The following is an 18,478-nucleotide window of genomic DNA, read 5'->3' on the forward strand; positions in this document are numbered from 1 at the left end:
AAAAAATGTGCAAAAATCTAACCGTTCATTGAAGTAAAAGAATTGAAAGTGGGGGGAAATCACATTATGAAATAAAAGTTTGTATCCAAAACAAGTTGGGATCAATTATTTGCCCCCTTTATTGAATACCTTTTGCAACCATTTCCCAAGAGAACAGCTCTTTCCCAAGAGTCTTCTTCTATAATGCCTGATGAGTTTGAACACCTGACAAGAGATCAGAGACCATTCCTCCATAGAGAATCTCTTCAGATCCCCAAATCCACGTTGGTGCTTCTTCTCTTCAGTTCAGCCCACTCATCTTCTATAGGGTTCAGGTCAGGGACTGGGATGGCCATTGCAGATGCTTGGTTTTGTGCTGCTTAGTGACACATTTTTGTTTTGATTTTGATGTTTGTTTTTGGATCACTGTCCTGTTGGAAGATCCAAACATGGCCCGTAAGATTTCACGCACAGGCTGTCAGGTTTTGATTTTTTATCTGTTGTTGGTATTTGATAGAATACACGATGAACAAGATGTCCAGGATCTCTGGCAGAATATTAGGCCCACAATGATACAGCAGAGTATTTCATTTTACACATGGGTTACTTCTTTATCCCTGTGTGCACCAAACCCATCTTAACACATAAAACAACAAAAAAATAGCTTTTTGGCAGCAAACACTTACTATGGGTTTGGTTCATACAATGAATTTCATATAATTTTCTGCCAGAGGTACTGAACATCTTGTTCATATACATGGCATCATGGATTCTATCAAATACCAACATATAAAACAGATTCTGTAAGGAGGAATGATCTCTTATCGCTTGTCAGGTGTTCTCCAAACACGCCAGGCATTTTAGGAGAAGACTCAGAGCTGTTCTCTTGGAAAAAGGTTGCAAAAAGTATTCAATAAAAGGGGGCAAATAATTGCTCCAATGTGTTTTGGAGAAAAAAAACATGTATTTCATAATGTAATTCCCAAACTCTGAACAAGTTTTATGTTTAATTTTTCTATTTATTTTGTACTTTTATAATAGAGATGCTTTTCAGTGTTCTAGCTAATTGTGACCAAATACCTTTTGTTTTAAATCAGCCCAACAAAAATTTGCATTTTATGCAAATGTTGCATTCTGTTTACTGCTTAAAGGATTATTCCACCTCAAAATAAAAATTTCCTGATAATTTACTTCATGTCTTTCTTTCTTCAGTGGAGAAGAAATAATTTTTTTTTGAGGAAAACATTAAAAATGCACAAAATGGAATTCAACGGTAACCAAATTGCTGAAGTCCAAATCAATGCAATTTCAAAGGGCTTTGAAGAGCTTGAAAGGGTTCTGCAAGATCCCAGCTGAGGAATAGCGTCTTATAGCGAAACAATCGGTAATTAAAAAAAGATTTCCTGAAGAACTGAACAAGGAGTAGAGTTAGATCGCAGTTCTCGCGCATGTGTCGTGGAAATCTCTTGAACTCTCATCTCAGGCCTACAAGGAAGAAAAGGAATAGTCGAATAAAGTCGTTATTTTTGTTTGTTTTTTCGCACAAAAACTATTTGCGTCGCTTGATAAACTTATACTTGAGCCACTGTAGTCACATGGGATATTTAAACATTTTCTTCAATGACTCTCTGGGTTGTCAAGTTTCAATCCCTTAGGGTGCCTATGTAGCAGTGATCAAGCTCTCAAATTTAATCAAAAATATCTTCATTTGTGTTCCGAAGATGAACGAAGGTCTTACGGGGTTGGTACAGCATGGGGGTGAATAATTAATGACTTATCATTTTTGGGTGAACTAACCCTTTAACATGAAATGGAAACCGTTATAGTTTTTACCCCTATTGTGATATATCCAAGTGAAAAAATGTAGGATGGAACTTTTATCCATGGAAAATCGATTGGATGGTAATGCAACATGTTGATTTAAAATCAGAACAAAACAGAAGCATTTTCATCAGTGGTTTTAGCCATTCAGTCTCCACTGTACATTCAGTTTAAACCATCACCTTCTGTGTTTAAACTGCTACATTGTCGAGTGAGCGGATATGTGCGTGCGGTCAACACTTTTTCTCCCAAATATGCTGATTAAAGGGAATATCATCAATGCAGTTTCACAGCAGTGCAGATCTCTCTCACACACACCTCGACACACTGCCGCAGTGCTAATCGCCATGCCAACAGGCAAACCCACCCATGTGCACATATTAGAGAGAACTCCTACAGAGACAGGAGAATGACCTGTGATTATGGACATGGTAAGGTGTTTCTGTGTATCAGTGAGAGAGATTTTCACACTGCAAACCAAAGAAGACATGCACTTCTCACATGTGCACATCATACGGTATCTGAACAACCCTGCCAACCATAAACACACACGCTGTGGCTGATGCAAAGACAAATCTGATAGCATGTGTTTTCATGCCGGAGCTTACAAGTATGTAGGGTGACTCTGCAAGATTGTGGATGTGTCTGTGACTTAATGTGCCTGTAGTGTGTGTGTTAAAACAGATGGTCTAGAGACTGAGTGCAATACCCTCAGAGAGGTATATGCACCTAAATTAAATTCTGAAAGGATACTGACTGACGGTTACTGCAGAGACCGAGAGAGTGAGGGAGAGAAAGGGAATACTGCAATGCAGACATCAGCAGTTCCTAATATGGCAGTGTCCAGTTCTCCTCCTCATCCACCCAACACTTTACATCTTATAACACCCTTAAATCAAGTGCACACTGCAGCCTACATACAGTATAGCGACCAAAAGCACAGCATTACCAGTCCACTACCATTGAAATGATCTTAATGCCTTAATTAAAAAAATGAGGAAAAGTCTAACATTATAGGACACCAATTAATAATGTATCATAAATAAATAAATGTTCTTCATTAAAATACAGGGTGCTTAAGTCAGGACACCCCTGACACACCCTGTTAAATTCCCATAGAGGCAGGCAGATTTTAATTTTTAAAGGCCAGTTATTTCATTGATCCAGGATACTAGACATCCTGATAAAGTTCCCTTGCCTTTGTTTGGAATTAAAATAGCCCAACATCATCACACACACCCTTTACCATACCAAAACTGTCAAGTAAGTTTCATTAATGACGTTTCTCCTTTAATTTGATTGTCTGTATTGTCCCTCATAACCTGTAGTATAACAAGCCTATAAGCTTAAAGGGATCGTTCACCAAAAAAAAGAAAATGATCCCATCCTTTACTCACCCTCAAACCATCCTAGGTTTATATGACTTTTTTCTTTCAGCCAAACACAATTTGAGTGATATTAAAAATGTCCTGTCTCTTCCAAGCTTTATAATGGGAGTGAATGATAACTTAAATTTTAAAGCCCAAAAAAGTGCATCCATTCATCATAAAAGTAATCCATACGGCTCCAGGGTGTTAATAAAGGCCTTCTGAAGCAAAGCGATGCATTTGTCAGAAAATATCCATATTTATAACTTCATAAAATAAAATCACTGACGTACGATGTACTGTAGGAGTAGCGTAAGCTTAGGTGAGAGTAGATGACTCTTACAGTTCAAACAAATAGGGCTGGGCAACAAACCCAAGCTCATCTTCTCTTATATCGAAATCCTCAGACATTTCTCTTTAAAAATTCTCATTTTAGACTTGTAATTTGTGATCTGCATTTTGTTTTGCTCTGTCCTCAGCGTTTGTCAATACATCATGCGTCATGCAGCCAGTTATTATACAGTAGTTTATAAAGCTGTCAAAATACTCCCTCACCTTGCTTACTTCCGAGTGGACATTTCTCTGAACCCTCCGCCACAGAGAAAACCAACGCATGCCAAATCTGAGGTCAAATTAAATGTTTTTGTTTTCCAATAAAAAAATACACTTTTCAAAATAACATCATACTAGTATTTCCAAGTCAACTAGAAGCAGCAGTATCGCACATCTTAAACCCTTGCACTCTAAGTCCGAAAGTATGCTAGTTCTGCAAACAGATAAAAAGGTGTATTGCCAAATCACTTGCCATCTGTATGGGGGTCTTGCAGAGGTCTCTCTCAGTCACGAGTCTCTCCTGGTCAGTGACGTAGAGGCCTTTCTGAGCGAGGGCCTGGATGATGGCGTTGTGACCCAGCAGAGGTTTAGCCGCGTCGCTCCTGAGGATCAGACTCCCCGCACGGCAATACAACTCCGCGGACAGCAGCAGAGACACAACCGGAGGCTTCACATGCTCCTGATCATACTGGTCCCGGTAAAACGGATCGTCCAACTCCACGGGTACACAGTCTAAAGAGAGAAAGAGGGAGACTGGGATTGATTACACAACCAAAAGTGTCTAATAGTTTGTAGGGTAATAAGAAAAAGTGATTACTTGAGCTAATCATGTGAGGAGGGTAAAACATATTTATCAACAACCAGTTCAATTCAATCCTTCAGGTGGAAAAAAAAAAGAACTTAATGTCCCTTTAAATCTGATTCAGGATCAATGATTGGTCGGAAAGACTGATGTGAGGTCAATGAGTGGAATCTGAAAAGAAAGACACACTGTTTTCAGACTAATCCCATTATGGCTCTCACTTAATCTGATTTACTCTATCTGAAACTCTTCAGAATAGTACCATAGATCCAAACACAGAAAAAAAACAAGACAGGTACAGGCATGCATGAATTCAGTCAAACACACAGAGACTGTAATCACTGGGCTGACACAATTACACACACACAAACGTAAACACCCAGGTACAGGCCAGCAAAAACTAAGTCACGACGAGCACTTGCCCACAAAAAAAAGCAGTTGTTATGCACGTAAACAGAAATTAACAGCATCAGGATGATAACATCTGCGAACAGACTGACAATTCAGCTCTGTTTCTGACGCTGAAGTGCGACTGCAAATATCTGAGTCTAGAAGGCCAAGGAAATTCCTGGCATCCCATAATGCTTGAGCGTGAGTCAGACTACAGGCAATGTAGATTCCTGCTCTTTCCGGGTCATTTCCTTTCAGTATGTCTTTGTGCATGTGTTCTTTTTCTTTTTCAGCAGCAGGAAATGTCTTAAAGGTGCAGTACAGATCCTGTTTAAAAATAAACATCACAAATAACAAAATGATGGGGGGGAAAAACTTTTGAGATTAAAATAAATAGATAGATAGATAAATAAAAATTTATATTAATCAGCTACGTCTGTGTGCGGCAGAAAAAGTGTCTTAAAGGAGCAGTACAGTTTCTGTTAGATGTTCTTAAACACATGCATTATTGTATTTGTGTTAAAGGCCTGATACAGACTGTGTGATTTCAACAATCCTATAATCTATAGGATTACCAATAATCCTACGAATCACACTGTGCGACGTAAATCTAATTAACAGACTGTACGATGATGACACCTATTGAATTGTAGGCTACGGCGCAAGAATAAAACTTCATCAGCAAGCACTAGTGGTAAACAAATAGCACTTTGCAAAAAAAAGGAGGAAGAGCGAAAGAGGAGAATATGGATGCGGTCATGGGAAAAGAGACTAACTTGGCATACCAATTTTATTGAGTTAGGTGGTTATAAATTTTAGCACAATGTAGTGTTGATCAATACGCCATTTTTATCGGCTAGTCAGTAAACGTAAGTTGTAGCAGCAAACTCTGACACTGTCAGAAAATGATCACAGGCTATCTTGGGGCACAAGACTGTGACAACGGCCGTCTTTGAACCTTTCTCATTGTAGAACGTAGTACCACCGTTTAGGAGCAGGCAACATCCATTGAAAATACCACTATTGGTCATCTTTTGTCTGCGTGGGACATCCAAAAATCTTACAATGTGTTCTGGGCAATGGGCATAAGTGATTTTTACAGAATTCCCTAAACAGCTGTTCTACGTTTGAACTGTACCCTAAGCACCTGCCATGCAATTTAACCAGGCACTAAAAGCCCACAAAAGCATAAAGCGTATGCCAAAAAAATGTAAAATAACTGATTCAAAAAAGTCCTGGATAATTGGGACAGTTAGATTTCACTGGTCCCCAATTGAACAAGTTTTTATATGGGGCGTTTACATAAGAAGCATCAAAAGATATAATATATACAACCTCTCACACAAATGATCTATTTCGTTGTTGGGTAACACTTTACAATAAGGTTCATTGGTTAACATTAGTTAACTACCTTAGTTAACATGAACTAAGCAATACAGCATTTATTAATCTTAATTTCAACATTTACTAATACATTATTAAAATCAAAGGTTATATTTGTAACTGTGAACTAACATAAACAAACAACGAATAGCTGTATTTGTATTAACAAACATTAACAAAGATTAATAAATACTCTAACTAATGTATTGTTCATTGTTGGTTCATGTTTTTTAATACATTACCTTATGTTAACAAATGAACCTTATTGTAAAGTGTTACCAGTTGTTGAATGACTAGCTGACCATCATTATATCCATCCCTCATTTCCTCCATTAACATTAAGTTTAACTCATGGCAACAGTCATTGTGTTTTCAATATTTACAGAGGCATCAGAAAACTCTTAAAATCATTCCCCCTAACCTTTATGAAAAGCTGCTGCGTCAATGGAAACCCTTTCCCTGCCAGTCTTTACTAGTTCAGAGCCAAAAACATAAAACACACGCACACAGACCTTCTGTAAAGCTCACAGTTTTTCCTGAACATGCTCCTAAAGAGCTGCCTGATTATGGAAAGGTTTTTCCCCTGCGTTTCATCCCATCTCGGACAGAGGCAGGAAGCGGCTCTCGGAGGAATGACAAACACAGGGAGGAAGTGAGGGGTCAGAGAGAGAAAAGCCTGAGGCAGCAAGTCACCACGACCCACAAAAGCCTTTCAAACGTCCAACTCTGTGCTTTTGTCTAAATGTTACTGTAAAAAAACATAACTCAGTTCATTTATGAAATTATAATCTTATAAGGTCAATTAAAAAGGTTTTTACTTCAGATAATATATTACATTCTTAAAGATATTTTAGATATATGCTTATACTGTACTAATCATTCCAAACATATTGAGACTGACATGTTCTATGAACAACTTGTCTGTTAAAGGAAAATTATGGAAAATTCACTTTTACATGGTGTTTGGACATAAATGTGTGTTGGCAGTGTGTGAGCAAAACCAATTTAGAATGATAAAAATCCACCCAGTGTTTTTTTTTTTTTTTACAATCTCAGTAAATCCTGTCTCAGAACGAGCTGTTCTGATATTCGGCGCAGTGTGACGTAGAATTGCGCAAGCCCCACCGACGTGGTTTGACAGTGTGGTTTTGGCATAGACTCCGCCCTCGGTGATCTGTACACCATCCTCAATTGTTTCAATGACAGCCGGTGTTCTGATGATTTGTGCTGCCTTATCGAAAATGTCTCCTAAGAAAATGTTTTGTTGTTGGATGTATTAATAATTTACATAGTAGTTTTCACTTCCGACATCAGAGCCACTGAAAACGCAGTGGATGGATTTTATTTACGAGAACTTCAAAAATATGTTTATGTTTGCGCAAATCATTTTCTGACTGACTGTTTTGTAAACGAGGTTCAATTCAAAGCAGTTCTTGCGTCAAAGTTAATCCTCAAGTGTGGATCGTTGCCTACTGTTCGCGATCCAACGTCCACCTGAACACCTCCTGAAGGAGTAAGTGTATTTTATGATTTTTGAGCAAATAGTAATTTCAGTCGATGTCAGCCAATTCAAAAACAAATGCGTATAAAGTTGTTGTCGTCGTCGTAGGATGTCTATGTATATAATTTAAACCTTGTTTAGTGTGTAACCACATGTTTATAAATATATTGTATTAAAAACTGTGTATGTTCTGTAACTAGCCATCTTCGCACATTTACCACATTAGCACCTGTACAAGTAATGTAAAACATGACGCAACAGGTCCCTCGCATAAATGTAATTTCGTTTGTACATATCAAACCTTATCACAGTATTTGTGTTTGTAGTTTCAAAAAATTGTGCCAACCTTATCACTTTCAGTTTGTGTGTGTCTGAGTGTGTGTTGCGCATTCATAATTGCAAAGGGGATGTGATTACAACTCTATAAGTACATAAATGTATCAACCATTCCGAGACGTCCTGGTCCATTCTCATTTGTGTTTCTTCTGAGTCTCTTCATCATCTGGGTCTGATCAGAGACTATTTATATTCCGGTTCAAACTTGTATGGCTGAATGCCATACAAAACCGCGGGTCTCTCACTTTCTCAGCCGTTCTCCTTCTCCATTCTCGTACCGAGTGTTCATTGCCATAGGTATGCAAGTGACGCCCTCATCCAAAGGCAGGGTGGGGATATGCAGCTCATTTGCATTTAAGGTGGTACACACCAAAACAACTCTTTTTAAAACAGGCCCAAAAAATGACATTTTCAAATGGTTATAATAAATTAACTGTGGGGTATTTTATGCTGGAACTTCACAAGTAGATTCTGGTGACACCTGAGACCATCTTGTAAAAAGGGGCATAATAGGTGCCCTATAATTCTGTAATAATTTAATCAAGATTTAATTCCAAACCCTTCCATGTTTAATTTATTCAAAAGTGCTCTGTAATACTTATGCGTTATAGTCCAACCAAGTTACCTGTAAGTTATCATATAAAAAGAGACCAAAATTAAAAGTAATAATTCACTGATAATCTTCCAATTTAAACTGAAGAACTGGTTAAATTTGTAAATTAATCATAAGACCGATATCTTGAACAGGATCAAATAATAATTTATTAAACATCGGATTCAAAACAACTTCTCTTATAAACTCTCCTGAACACAGAAAGGAGAGCTGGCCATAAATGTGGGCATGTTTCTCACAGCCTTACTCCCCATTTACTTTTATTATACTAAATATACAGAATATTCAAAAGTGTCAACTTTTGTGGAAGAAAATAAGTCAATCAGGGCTTGCCGAGTTAATGATGACAATTTTTTTTTTTATATATTTCCAGTGTCAGACTGCCAGTTGCGATACATTTCTCATAACACAAGTAAACATTAATTTAATCAGTCTCATTTAAAAATCTGCTGACACTATACCTTTAAGAACGACATTCAACGCTATTGATTTCTCATAGCCTATGTAACATACAGTGCGTGTTAGAGAATAACAGTGCACACAGTCACATGTGTACATCACACACTCCCAGCAGCACCCCTCAGGCTTCAGTGATGTAACAGGAACGAATGCTCTCTGTCGTGGTATGTGCAGTATGCCACAGATGTAAGGCTGGGGGTAAAGACAGCACAACATGAACAACACAGCCGTGAAGGCCTGCAGGCACTCAAAACATCTGCTTGTGACCTTGTTTATTTTTCATTTCTGAGCAAAGTATCTGAATGAACAGACATCCACCAGACTCTCTTTTCAATCTAAGGATGCCTTGCAATGGTGGGGCTCATTTTCCTGTGTTTGTTTCATTCTGCCGTGAAGAACAGTGACTGATGGGGAGATGTTATCACACTTACAAAAACAGTACCATGGTGGTGCTCTTGGTATTTAGCCTACATGGCATATATCCCAAACTAGGACTATCAAGGTAAATACATGTTAAATACATGTAGCACAATTTAGCATACTTTAAAAAAGGTGAACATGAAACCCTTCACACATTTTCTCACAACATTAAACTCAAACTCAAAAAACCTTTGACTCTTCTGGCAAAGTAAAAAAAAAAAATCACTTCAAAACCCTTTCACCTGGACCCAATATCAAACAATGATTTCAGATACACACGAGTCAATAATATAAGCACAACAGATCATTCATTTGCAGTCCAACTGCTTAAGCCAAAAAGGTCCAATAAAACTCTAAATGAAAAACATGTTACAGTACACTCAAATAGTTGTGCAACTACAAAATCAAGGTCAATGAGAGATTGATTCTGCTTCAGCATCATGTCTTCCTGCTGGCTCTGGCCTGAGGACACAGGCAATGTTGTCTCTTGCCAGGCAAAGAGAAAAGCCCTCTAGTCTGACAGATCCAGCTTTGATAATACTCTTTACCCCTTGCTCTTTCTCATCCTCTTCCTCCTCGCCCATCTTCCTCTTCTTCCTTTTAGACATCTGAGTTAACATTCAGTGGACCTGTGCGCTCTGGTTAGGCTTGTTTTGTACACTTAGTATAATCACATCATTAGAAACAAGGTGTGAACAATTTTGAAACGTTGTGTGTAAATGATGACTGTTTTTAGTTGTGTTGAACTTTTGCCTCTTGTATAAGTGTTTTGTGACACAAATGTATCACAGTGTGAAATGTGTGTGAGAAGAATAAGTTTAGAGTTTTGCAAAAAAGGTTTTGCAAAGATTTGCAAATTTTCAGAAAGAGTGATTTATTCGACAAATTGGTTTAGGCTAGTGAGAATTTAGTTTAGAGAATGGGGTGTCTGAACAATTGTAGAAAAACTGTATGCAATTGGTGCTTTTTGTCCCACTTAAGAAGGAAATTGATGTAATTTTATAATTACTTCTATTGTCCTTAAAGGGCGTCCACAGTTTTTCCTCTTTGTCGCCATCTCTGTTCAAAATCTGCAATTGCAGTTTTCTTGTGGAATTATTACAGTAACTTGTGCCATCAAATTGAAAAGTTTAATTATATCAAGTGCTGTGAGAAAAGTGTATAAATCTCCACCTCCAGCATCCTCAAAAGCAATATAACCTACTAGCTAAAACTCCTTCTTTATGTGTACAGATGTGACGTAATGACGCAAAGACATGCTTGAATCTCCCATGGAAATCCACCAGTACCACAGTCTGGAAATAAAAACATTAGCTTACCGCTTTGAATCGAGCTAACGCATGCAGATAGTTTTTAACACTGGCTGGTTATGTATTTTCTCAAATATGTATTTTTGATCATTTTTAACCCCCCAAAAAAAGCTGCGGACTGGAGCTTTAAAATGGTTACTGTTGAATATACTGACAAGCATTCACGGCAATTAAAATAATTTTAGTTGAATTTTCGTTAACACTTCAATACAGGGGTGCATTTCCCGAAAGCATGGTTAGCCAACTATGTTCACAAGTTCCGTTGTTACATAGTTCAACGAGTCGGTGTTTCCCGAAACCATCGTTCCAACGAACATTCGGAAACAGCATCGCAAAGTTGTGTGGTTTGAACGACAGCTCTCGACCTGTGGTTAGAAGCATCGTTTCTATATTTCATGACATTTGGAAGTAATAAATCCTTATCTTGAGCAAAATAAGCAAGCTGACATTCAGTACAACCGGTGCCTTTTATTCAGCATACATACAAATGTAATTTACGTCTTTTAGTTTGTCAAAAGATTTAAAGTACCGTGTTTGAAGAGTGTGCATGTGCGAACTCGCTCTACTATGTAAGAATGAGCCAAATATTGAGTCTGGTAATAAAGCAAAACAACTGAGAACAATTAGAAATAGTCCTCAGATGACATGTCTGTTATTTGTATAAAACAAATCTAGCGTTAGTTGGATCTCAAACAGTTTCATTAAAAGTAGTTATTACTCCACCACGCGCAAAACCAATGTGGTTGAACGATACTTTGCGACAGTGGGTTTCAGGAAAAAGTCGTGACTAGCTAGTTGATTTTTCCAACGAAGCAGCGAACTACGTCGTTGTACGGGAAACGCACCCCAGTTAAGCACAGTTCTTTTTCACAAGGGCTGCTATGTCCAAAAACGATGGTAACCCTGAGTAGTTTTTGTTATTGTCACTGTCAGCACTAATATAGGAGGTTCAAAAACATCTGCAAAGATCAGAGAAATCCATGCTTTATCAACCCCATTATGAGTTCATGTACACACCAGCAAAAAAGCTTTTTACACACACACACACACACACACACACACACACACACACACACACACACACACACACACACACACACACACACACACACACACACACACACTTCTGTCAGGAACCGTCTTCATCTTAACCCTGTTGCATTGCACTCCACAGGTCTCTGTTGTGGGCGCTCTAGCAATGAAAGCCACATTGCTTTATGTCCATGCAAGTTTGATTGGCTGTGTTTATGTTAATTCCAGCATCTTCCATAGGGACTTATTTTGGAAAAGTTCAATCCTATTCCAGTGTGCAGAAGCGGGGATTCTGCTTTGAGCATTTATTACGGACTGTGGGGACGGACACAGAGCCATAAGCCAGTCTGTGGCCTTTCATGAGTCTATGCAGGGATCTAGGCTAATGATTTCTGCAGACTTGGAAATAGTTACCACCATGTAGATTTTTGTCAAATTCACTATTTTTAACCTCGGTATACTGCTTCTCATGAGACACATGTGCACTCAAAATACCTTAAAATGACAGATTTTGGCCTGGTTTCACAGACAGGGCTTAGATTAAGCCAGGATTAGGCCTTAGTTCAGTCAGGACATTTAGTTTTTGTTTTTTTTAAACGTGTCTTAGAGAGAGAGAAAAAAAAACAGTAGGCTACTGGTGTGCATCTTGAGACAAATCAATGTCACTGACGTATTTTAAGATGCCACCAGTGCAAGTTGCATTCAGTTATAACAGTTTTTCCATGCATTTTAGTCTGAGACTAACTAAACCTTGTCTGTGAAGCTGGGGGTTAAACTTTTGGTCTTGTTTATGACTCCTAAGAGAACAGCAGTGTTTATGCAAATTTGTTAATTCATTCCCTCCTCAAAATTTAGTTATCCATTAACAAAATCGCTCCAATAAACGCTCATGTCACAAAAATGTAAAAATACCTGCAGTAAAACATAGGGAAGACCGGGGTTTGTTGTCACTTCTTTACTCCAGTCAACATTTCTCAAGGTAGGTTTATTTTTCGATAGAGGTAAGACAATTTCGATAGACATACTTTAAGTATTTGTCAACAAAAAGGCATGCCTGCTGTTATTGCCAAGCAGGGGGAAATAAGGTTGATTAAATACATGGAGGCATGTTGTCATAATATACAGGGCAAGTTGTCATAGTGTGGAAAGGAACAGCCATTAAACAGGCTTTGCAGATGCAATCAATGTTAACATTAACATAGTTAGGAAAGACAAAACAATTACTGAAAGGTATATTAAACCTATAAAGTACATCTATAAAGTATAACGTTAGCTGTAGCATACTGTGAAAACTTCACATATAAATATCTCAAATAAATTTTGAGAATGTTTAGTTTTAAGTTACATACTCATTATAATAATGTAGGCAATTTATTTAATTAATTAATTTATACACATTAAAATAGTTAATTACTTTATTCTATTTACATCTAAAATATGATTAATTTGATCTTTTTTTCCTGTAAAGATTTCCAAGCACAACATTGCGACCCACTTGGTGTCCGTGACCGCCGATTTTAAAAAACAGTGTATCTAAGCAATTAAGATGAGTATTGCCCTTATTGTGACAACTTCTTCCAGCAGTAAATAATATTGATTTTCAAACCTTCAAGCGCCACCTACCAGATCCAAAGGCTTTGGCGATGAGCCACGTCAAACTGCACGATATCTTGGCCCTTGAGAAATCATAGTGATCCACAGATTTGATGGTAGGCACGATGAACGTCCTCTTGCTCTCCTTGATCTCTGCGGCATCACCCATCTTGACATCTACGCGTGGCTGCATCACGTCCCACGGGACTATGAGATCACAGCGGTGGACGACATTCCCATGCTCAAATATGATGCGAAATATAACGGGTCGGCCCAAACACTCGTGCAGTCATATAATCCTCCTCTCATATATTGGTTATATACATGAAAACAATCCCGACTGCGATTCCAAGCGTCTGCAGTAGTTCTCATCCGTTTCCCGGCATTATATCCTCAAGTTGGTGTAACGTTAGATGACAAAAATCAATATTTCATAGGTGACACATTCGCCATGATGAGGGATGTCACGTTTAATGGCGAGGAGAGGCGGTCGATGAGTTCACTGTTTTGTGTCATGATTTCTCCTCTTCTTTAACTTTTGTAACTGTCCTTAAAATCTCTTCTTCTCCCTGCGGTCCGCCTGCCGCACTGGCCTGGAAAAAAAACTCGAAAGATCGAATGCGCATGCGCGAAACGCCCAGGCGCAGACAAGCAGTGCTGGCGGAGGTAGATTCATGCAGCTGTTAAACAAAACGAGATTTTACACACCTCATCCGTTTTATTACTTATCTACACTATTTTCTATTTGACACATCTATCCTTTTAGTTCTGCAAAAAATAATCAAACTAATAAGCAATGTTTGTAGGCTAGGCTGAATAAAAAAAAATCATATCATTTTTGTTTGTTTTTTACTGTAGGCCACTGTAAAAAAAATATTGTTGGTTTAACTTAAAAAATTAAGTAACCTGGTTGCCTTAAAATTTTAAGTTGATTGAAATGGAAAAAGTGAGTTAATATAATGGAGATTGATTTAATCCACAGCAACTCAAAATAATAAGTTATATGAACAAAATAAATTATTTAAGTTGATTTGACAAAAGAAAAAAGTGTTGTGATAACAAATCTTGAAAATATTTTTTTTACAGTGTACAAGTGTTTGGGTTTAACTTGCTGTGAATTTTAAAAATGGAGACTTCAGATAATTTTATACTTTACTATAATAAATAGTGAATCAATAAACCCGAATTGTGTATGTGTGTGTGTCTTTAGGATTTAAGATTTACTTTGAAACAATTTTCACTCAGAAATTGCTAATAAACTTCACTAATAATTAAAAAAAATGGCAAATAACATGCAAAAGGGAATTTTAAATGGTATTTTCTTGTTAAACCTTCTATTAGCCTATCTTTTTTATTTACAACGGTTGTTTTGCACAATATTCATTATATATAAATGTGCAAGCCTATTTATAAATGTTGCATCTGTTGGTGTTGACTCACATTGAGTGATATGAAAAGAAGAAATGGAAAGAGACTTCATCCAAACATGAATACCTCTAAACATGTCAATCAAATAATCAAAAATAATTTTTGATACAAAACCTTCAGTTGTTTTTCTAAATGTATATTCATATCCTTTGAGACTGATGAGGTGGAGTATTAACTGACAAACTGTGATGTTGAGGCAGATGTGAATCTTCAGCCTGAAGACTTCAGGTTGTATTAGCAGCAGCAGGAGTCATGGATCGGCTCTCTCAGACAGGAAGGGGTGTGACCACGTCTGTGGCGGCTTCTGACTATCAGCTCTGGAGAATAGCTGTAATTACTGCCCTCTACCCACACACACACACACAAACCTTTTTCATCAAACACACACTCATAGTCTTTCATGTGTGAGGGAGAGAGGCTCCTAGTTCTCTAGCAAGACTGGAAGTCAATTTTAGAGGGAGGGAGGGAGGGAGGAAGGAGGGAGGGAGGAAGGAAGGGAGAGAGGGAGAGAGAGAGAGAGAGAGAGAGAGAGAGAGAGAGAGAGAGAGAGAGAGAGAGAGAGAGAGAGAGAGAGAGAGAGAGAGAGAGAGAGAGAGAGAGAGAATCCAGATGTTACTGAAATCACTCCTACTAATTTTAGCAGTTGGCTTCTACTCGCTGTTAAAGCTCCTGACCTAATCCTGCACTAATTCAATTGTTAAGCAGCACAGTCTCACCCCAAAAAGTCATAACTGACGTTTTGGGACGTCTTTTGACCATACGTCAATATTCGCCTTTTTAGGGCCCCCTTAAACGTCGGTAGGGATCCTAACTCTACCCCAGACCTAACCCTAAACCTAACCCGTCACCTAACTGACGTTAAAGGTAAAGCGTCAGTTGTATGACGTCCCGGGATCGCCATCTACCGACGTTTAAACAAAGCATTTTATTATTTTGCAGCGTATCGCTTCGTTAGAAGTAGCCTAGAAATATAACACCGTTTTTTAAACCTTATCCAATGGTTGAAAAGAAATGAGTAAACACGGTCACCACTACGTTGTGACTGCTGTTAATCAAAATGTGGACCGGTGATTAGTTCTGTTCCTTGTCAGAAAACAAATGGATAATTCAGTCAATTGAAATTTTAATTAAACATAAATGATCAACTTGTTGCCTGATGTGGTTGTTTTAATTCACATCCTTTCTAAAAAAAAAGTTTTTGGTTTTCTTAATATATAGCTGACTGTCAATGATCTAATTTCATGTTGAGTTACTATCTTGAGGCCACAAGATAGTTATAATTATTTATTTATTTATTTTTATTTTTTTTGCCAAAGTGGGACTATGGGGGCTCCGTAATTAGAAGACATCCTGTCATTACTTTTTGGTACATGGATGCAACACGCATTTGAAAAAAGCTAGGTGCTGGAGAGCAAATTTGTTTGAATGCAAAATACAATTCGCCGCTAGATGGGAGTAAATCTCACACAGAGTACCTTTACACAGAGAGACATTAGGCTATATAACAGTTTCAGGTTATGTTTTAATGTTCCTATTTGTCCCACATTGTCCCAGACAAATTTACAATCGTCCCACATTTGGTTTGTTTCATGGTCATACTTGGCAGAGATTTTGCATTGAAATGGAAAAACACGATTTTATATATTAATTATCAGTTAACCATTTTTAGTCAAGTTTTCTTTTAACAACACATTCTCATCCCAAAAAGTCATATAACTGACGTCTTGGGACGTATTTTGACCATACGTCAATATCCGCCTTTTTAGGGCCCCCTTAAAAGATTTTCTTAATATGATAATTAAAAACCAATAAAACTCTGATAAAAAAAAAAAAAAAAAAACGGAACATTTTTTCAATATGCGTCGTGTCCGGTCCACAACTGAGTAGCCTAATGTCTAGTGGATACCGGCACACACTGCACTACTTTTTGTTTAGGCCCACACCATTTTTACAGCTGGTAAACATTAGTTGGAAAAGACGAGATGAGTTTACTCGAATTATCTGCAATTTTAAAGTTTGTCACGTGGCCTATCCTTTTAGGGTATAGCCTAGCCTATGCTAGTCTAGCCCAGAGCCATCTTCTAGCTAGCCTATATAAAAACAAGAACAACGAAAACTGAAATAACAAATATTTATAACAATAATCTTAAATCCTTAAATAAATAGTATACTTAAATAAAATAAATAAGATTTAAATCCTAATAAATAGTTGCTTGTCTTGACACTTAGGCTATATCACATCCACAGACTCAGTGGCTCAGTTTATAAAGCGTTATTGGGCTTTAGTCAAGAATACCTGATCAATTCCCATTCTTGCTTACGTTAAATTGTTGTGATTATATCAAACAAAGTGGCCAAAACAACATTTCTTCAACCCGGTATCACGACAAGACGTGAAATAATCGCTTTGGTGCACTTTTGAAAACGCGTAGATGTCACGGTTTAAACCCCCTCTTACCTATTGGTTTTCATTAAACTGAGAAAAATGGAATTTTGTTTTATTGACGATCACTGAGAAATGGTCTAATATTTAAAATGCAAAAAACATTTATTATTTTCAAGATGAAAAGGATTCATTTGCCTCGATTCACGCTGAAGAAAACGTCTAGCAGCTAAATGTCACGTTTTTAATGAAGCAGCCTAATGAGTAAAATGTCTATTTTTCCGGCGTCCCCCCAGCTCCTCGTTTAAGCAAAAGCTACGCTAAAAACAACGTATTGACATCGACGTTAAACCACGTTAACCGTGTTAACCATATCATTTTAAATACTCGGCCTAGTTCCATTGCTTAGCAATGGGAAGAAACTCCTGTAACTTCAGTGCCCCCGTATCACGACAAGACGTGAAATAATCACGTCGTTGGTCCAATTTGGAAAACGTGTAGATGTCACGGTTTAAACCCCCTCAATTAATTAGAATTTATTAGGATTAACCCCTTATCATCTCGTTTTCGAGGGGGTCCTTACAGTGAAACAATTAGAACTAACAAAAACATAACAAAATTACAATTTACAGTACATCAAACAAGACACCAACAATACAAAAAAAGAAAAAAAAAACAAAAAACAAACAAACAAACGTGAAACTCACTTAAAACTTACCATCACGACCTATTGGTTTTCATTAAAACGAGAAAAATTGAATTTTGTTTTATTGACGATCACTGAAATGGTCTAAATGCAAAAAAAAAAAAAAAAAAAAAAAAAAACATTTATTATTTTCAAGGTCAAAAGGATTCATATGCCTGGATCCACGCCGAAGAAACCTTCTAAATGTCACATTTTTAATGAAGCAGCCTAAATAGTCCACTTTGGAAAATGTGTAGATGTCACGGTTTAACCCCCTCAAACGTGAAACTTACACGTTTGCGTTAACACGCTCCATTGGAGAGATATCCGGATGTTTATCCAGTAGGCTATTATTCGCCTCTGCCATAACGACCTATTGGTTTTCATTAAACCGAGAAAATTGAATTTTGTTTTATTTACGATCACTGAGAAATGTTCTATTATTTAAAATGCAAAAAAAAAAAAAAAAAACATTTATTATTTTCAAGGTGAAAATGATTCATTTGCATGGATCCACGCAGAAGAAAACGTCTAAATGTCACGTTTTTAATGAAGCAGCCTAATGAGTAAAATGTCTATTTTTCCGGGGTCCCCCCAGCTCCTCGTTTAAGCAAAAGGTACGCTAAAAACAATGTATTACATC

The 18,478-nt window shown here is 37.5% G+C and overlaps 1 protein-coding gene across 5 annotated transcripts in view; it reads right to left on the minus strand.

The window, feature by feature from the left end:
- The window catches only part of camsap2b (calmodulin regulated spectrin associated protein family member 2b), a 40,180-nt gene extending 26,233 nt beyond the window's left edge, over nucleotides 1-13,947 (minus strand). For 4 of the 5 annotated variants that reach the window (XM_089131075.1, XM_039694702.2, XM_039694703.2 and 1 more), the window contains exons 1-2: nucleotides 13,370-13,947; nucleotides 3,973-4,232 (exon numbers count right to left, since the gene is read on the minus strand). In XM_089131075.1, the coding sequence (XP_088987201.1) occupies nucleotides 3,973-4,232; nucleotides 13,370-13,532 (423 nt within the window). In that variant the 5' untranslated portion in view covers nucleotides 13,533-13,947. Of the gene's footprint in view, nucleotides 1-3,972; nucleotides 4,233-4,317; nucleotides 4,364-13,369 lie in introns of those variants that run through there. The other variant, XM_039694704.2, reaches the window with a different exon arrangement.
- Between the last annotated feature and the right edge of the window lie 4,531 nt (nucleotides 13,948-18,478).

This window comes from Pimephales promelas, chromosome 5 (assembly GCF_988280905.1).
Source record: "Pimephales promelas chromosome 5, fPimPro1.hap1.1, whole genome shotgun sequence".
NCBI lineage: Eukaryota > Metazoa > Chordata > Actinopteri > Cypriniformes > Leuciscidae > Pimephales > Pimephales promelas.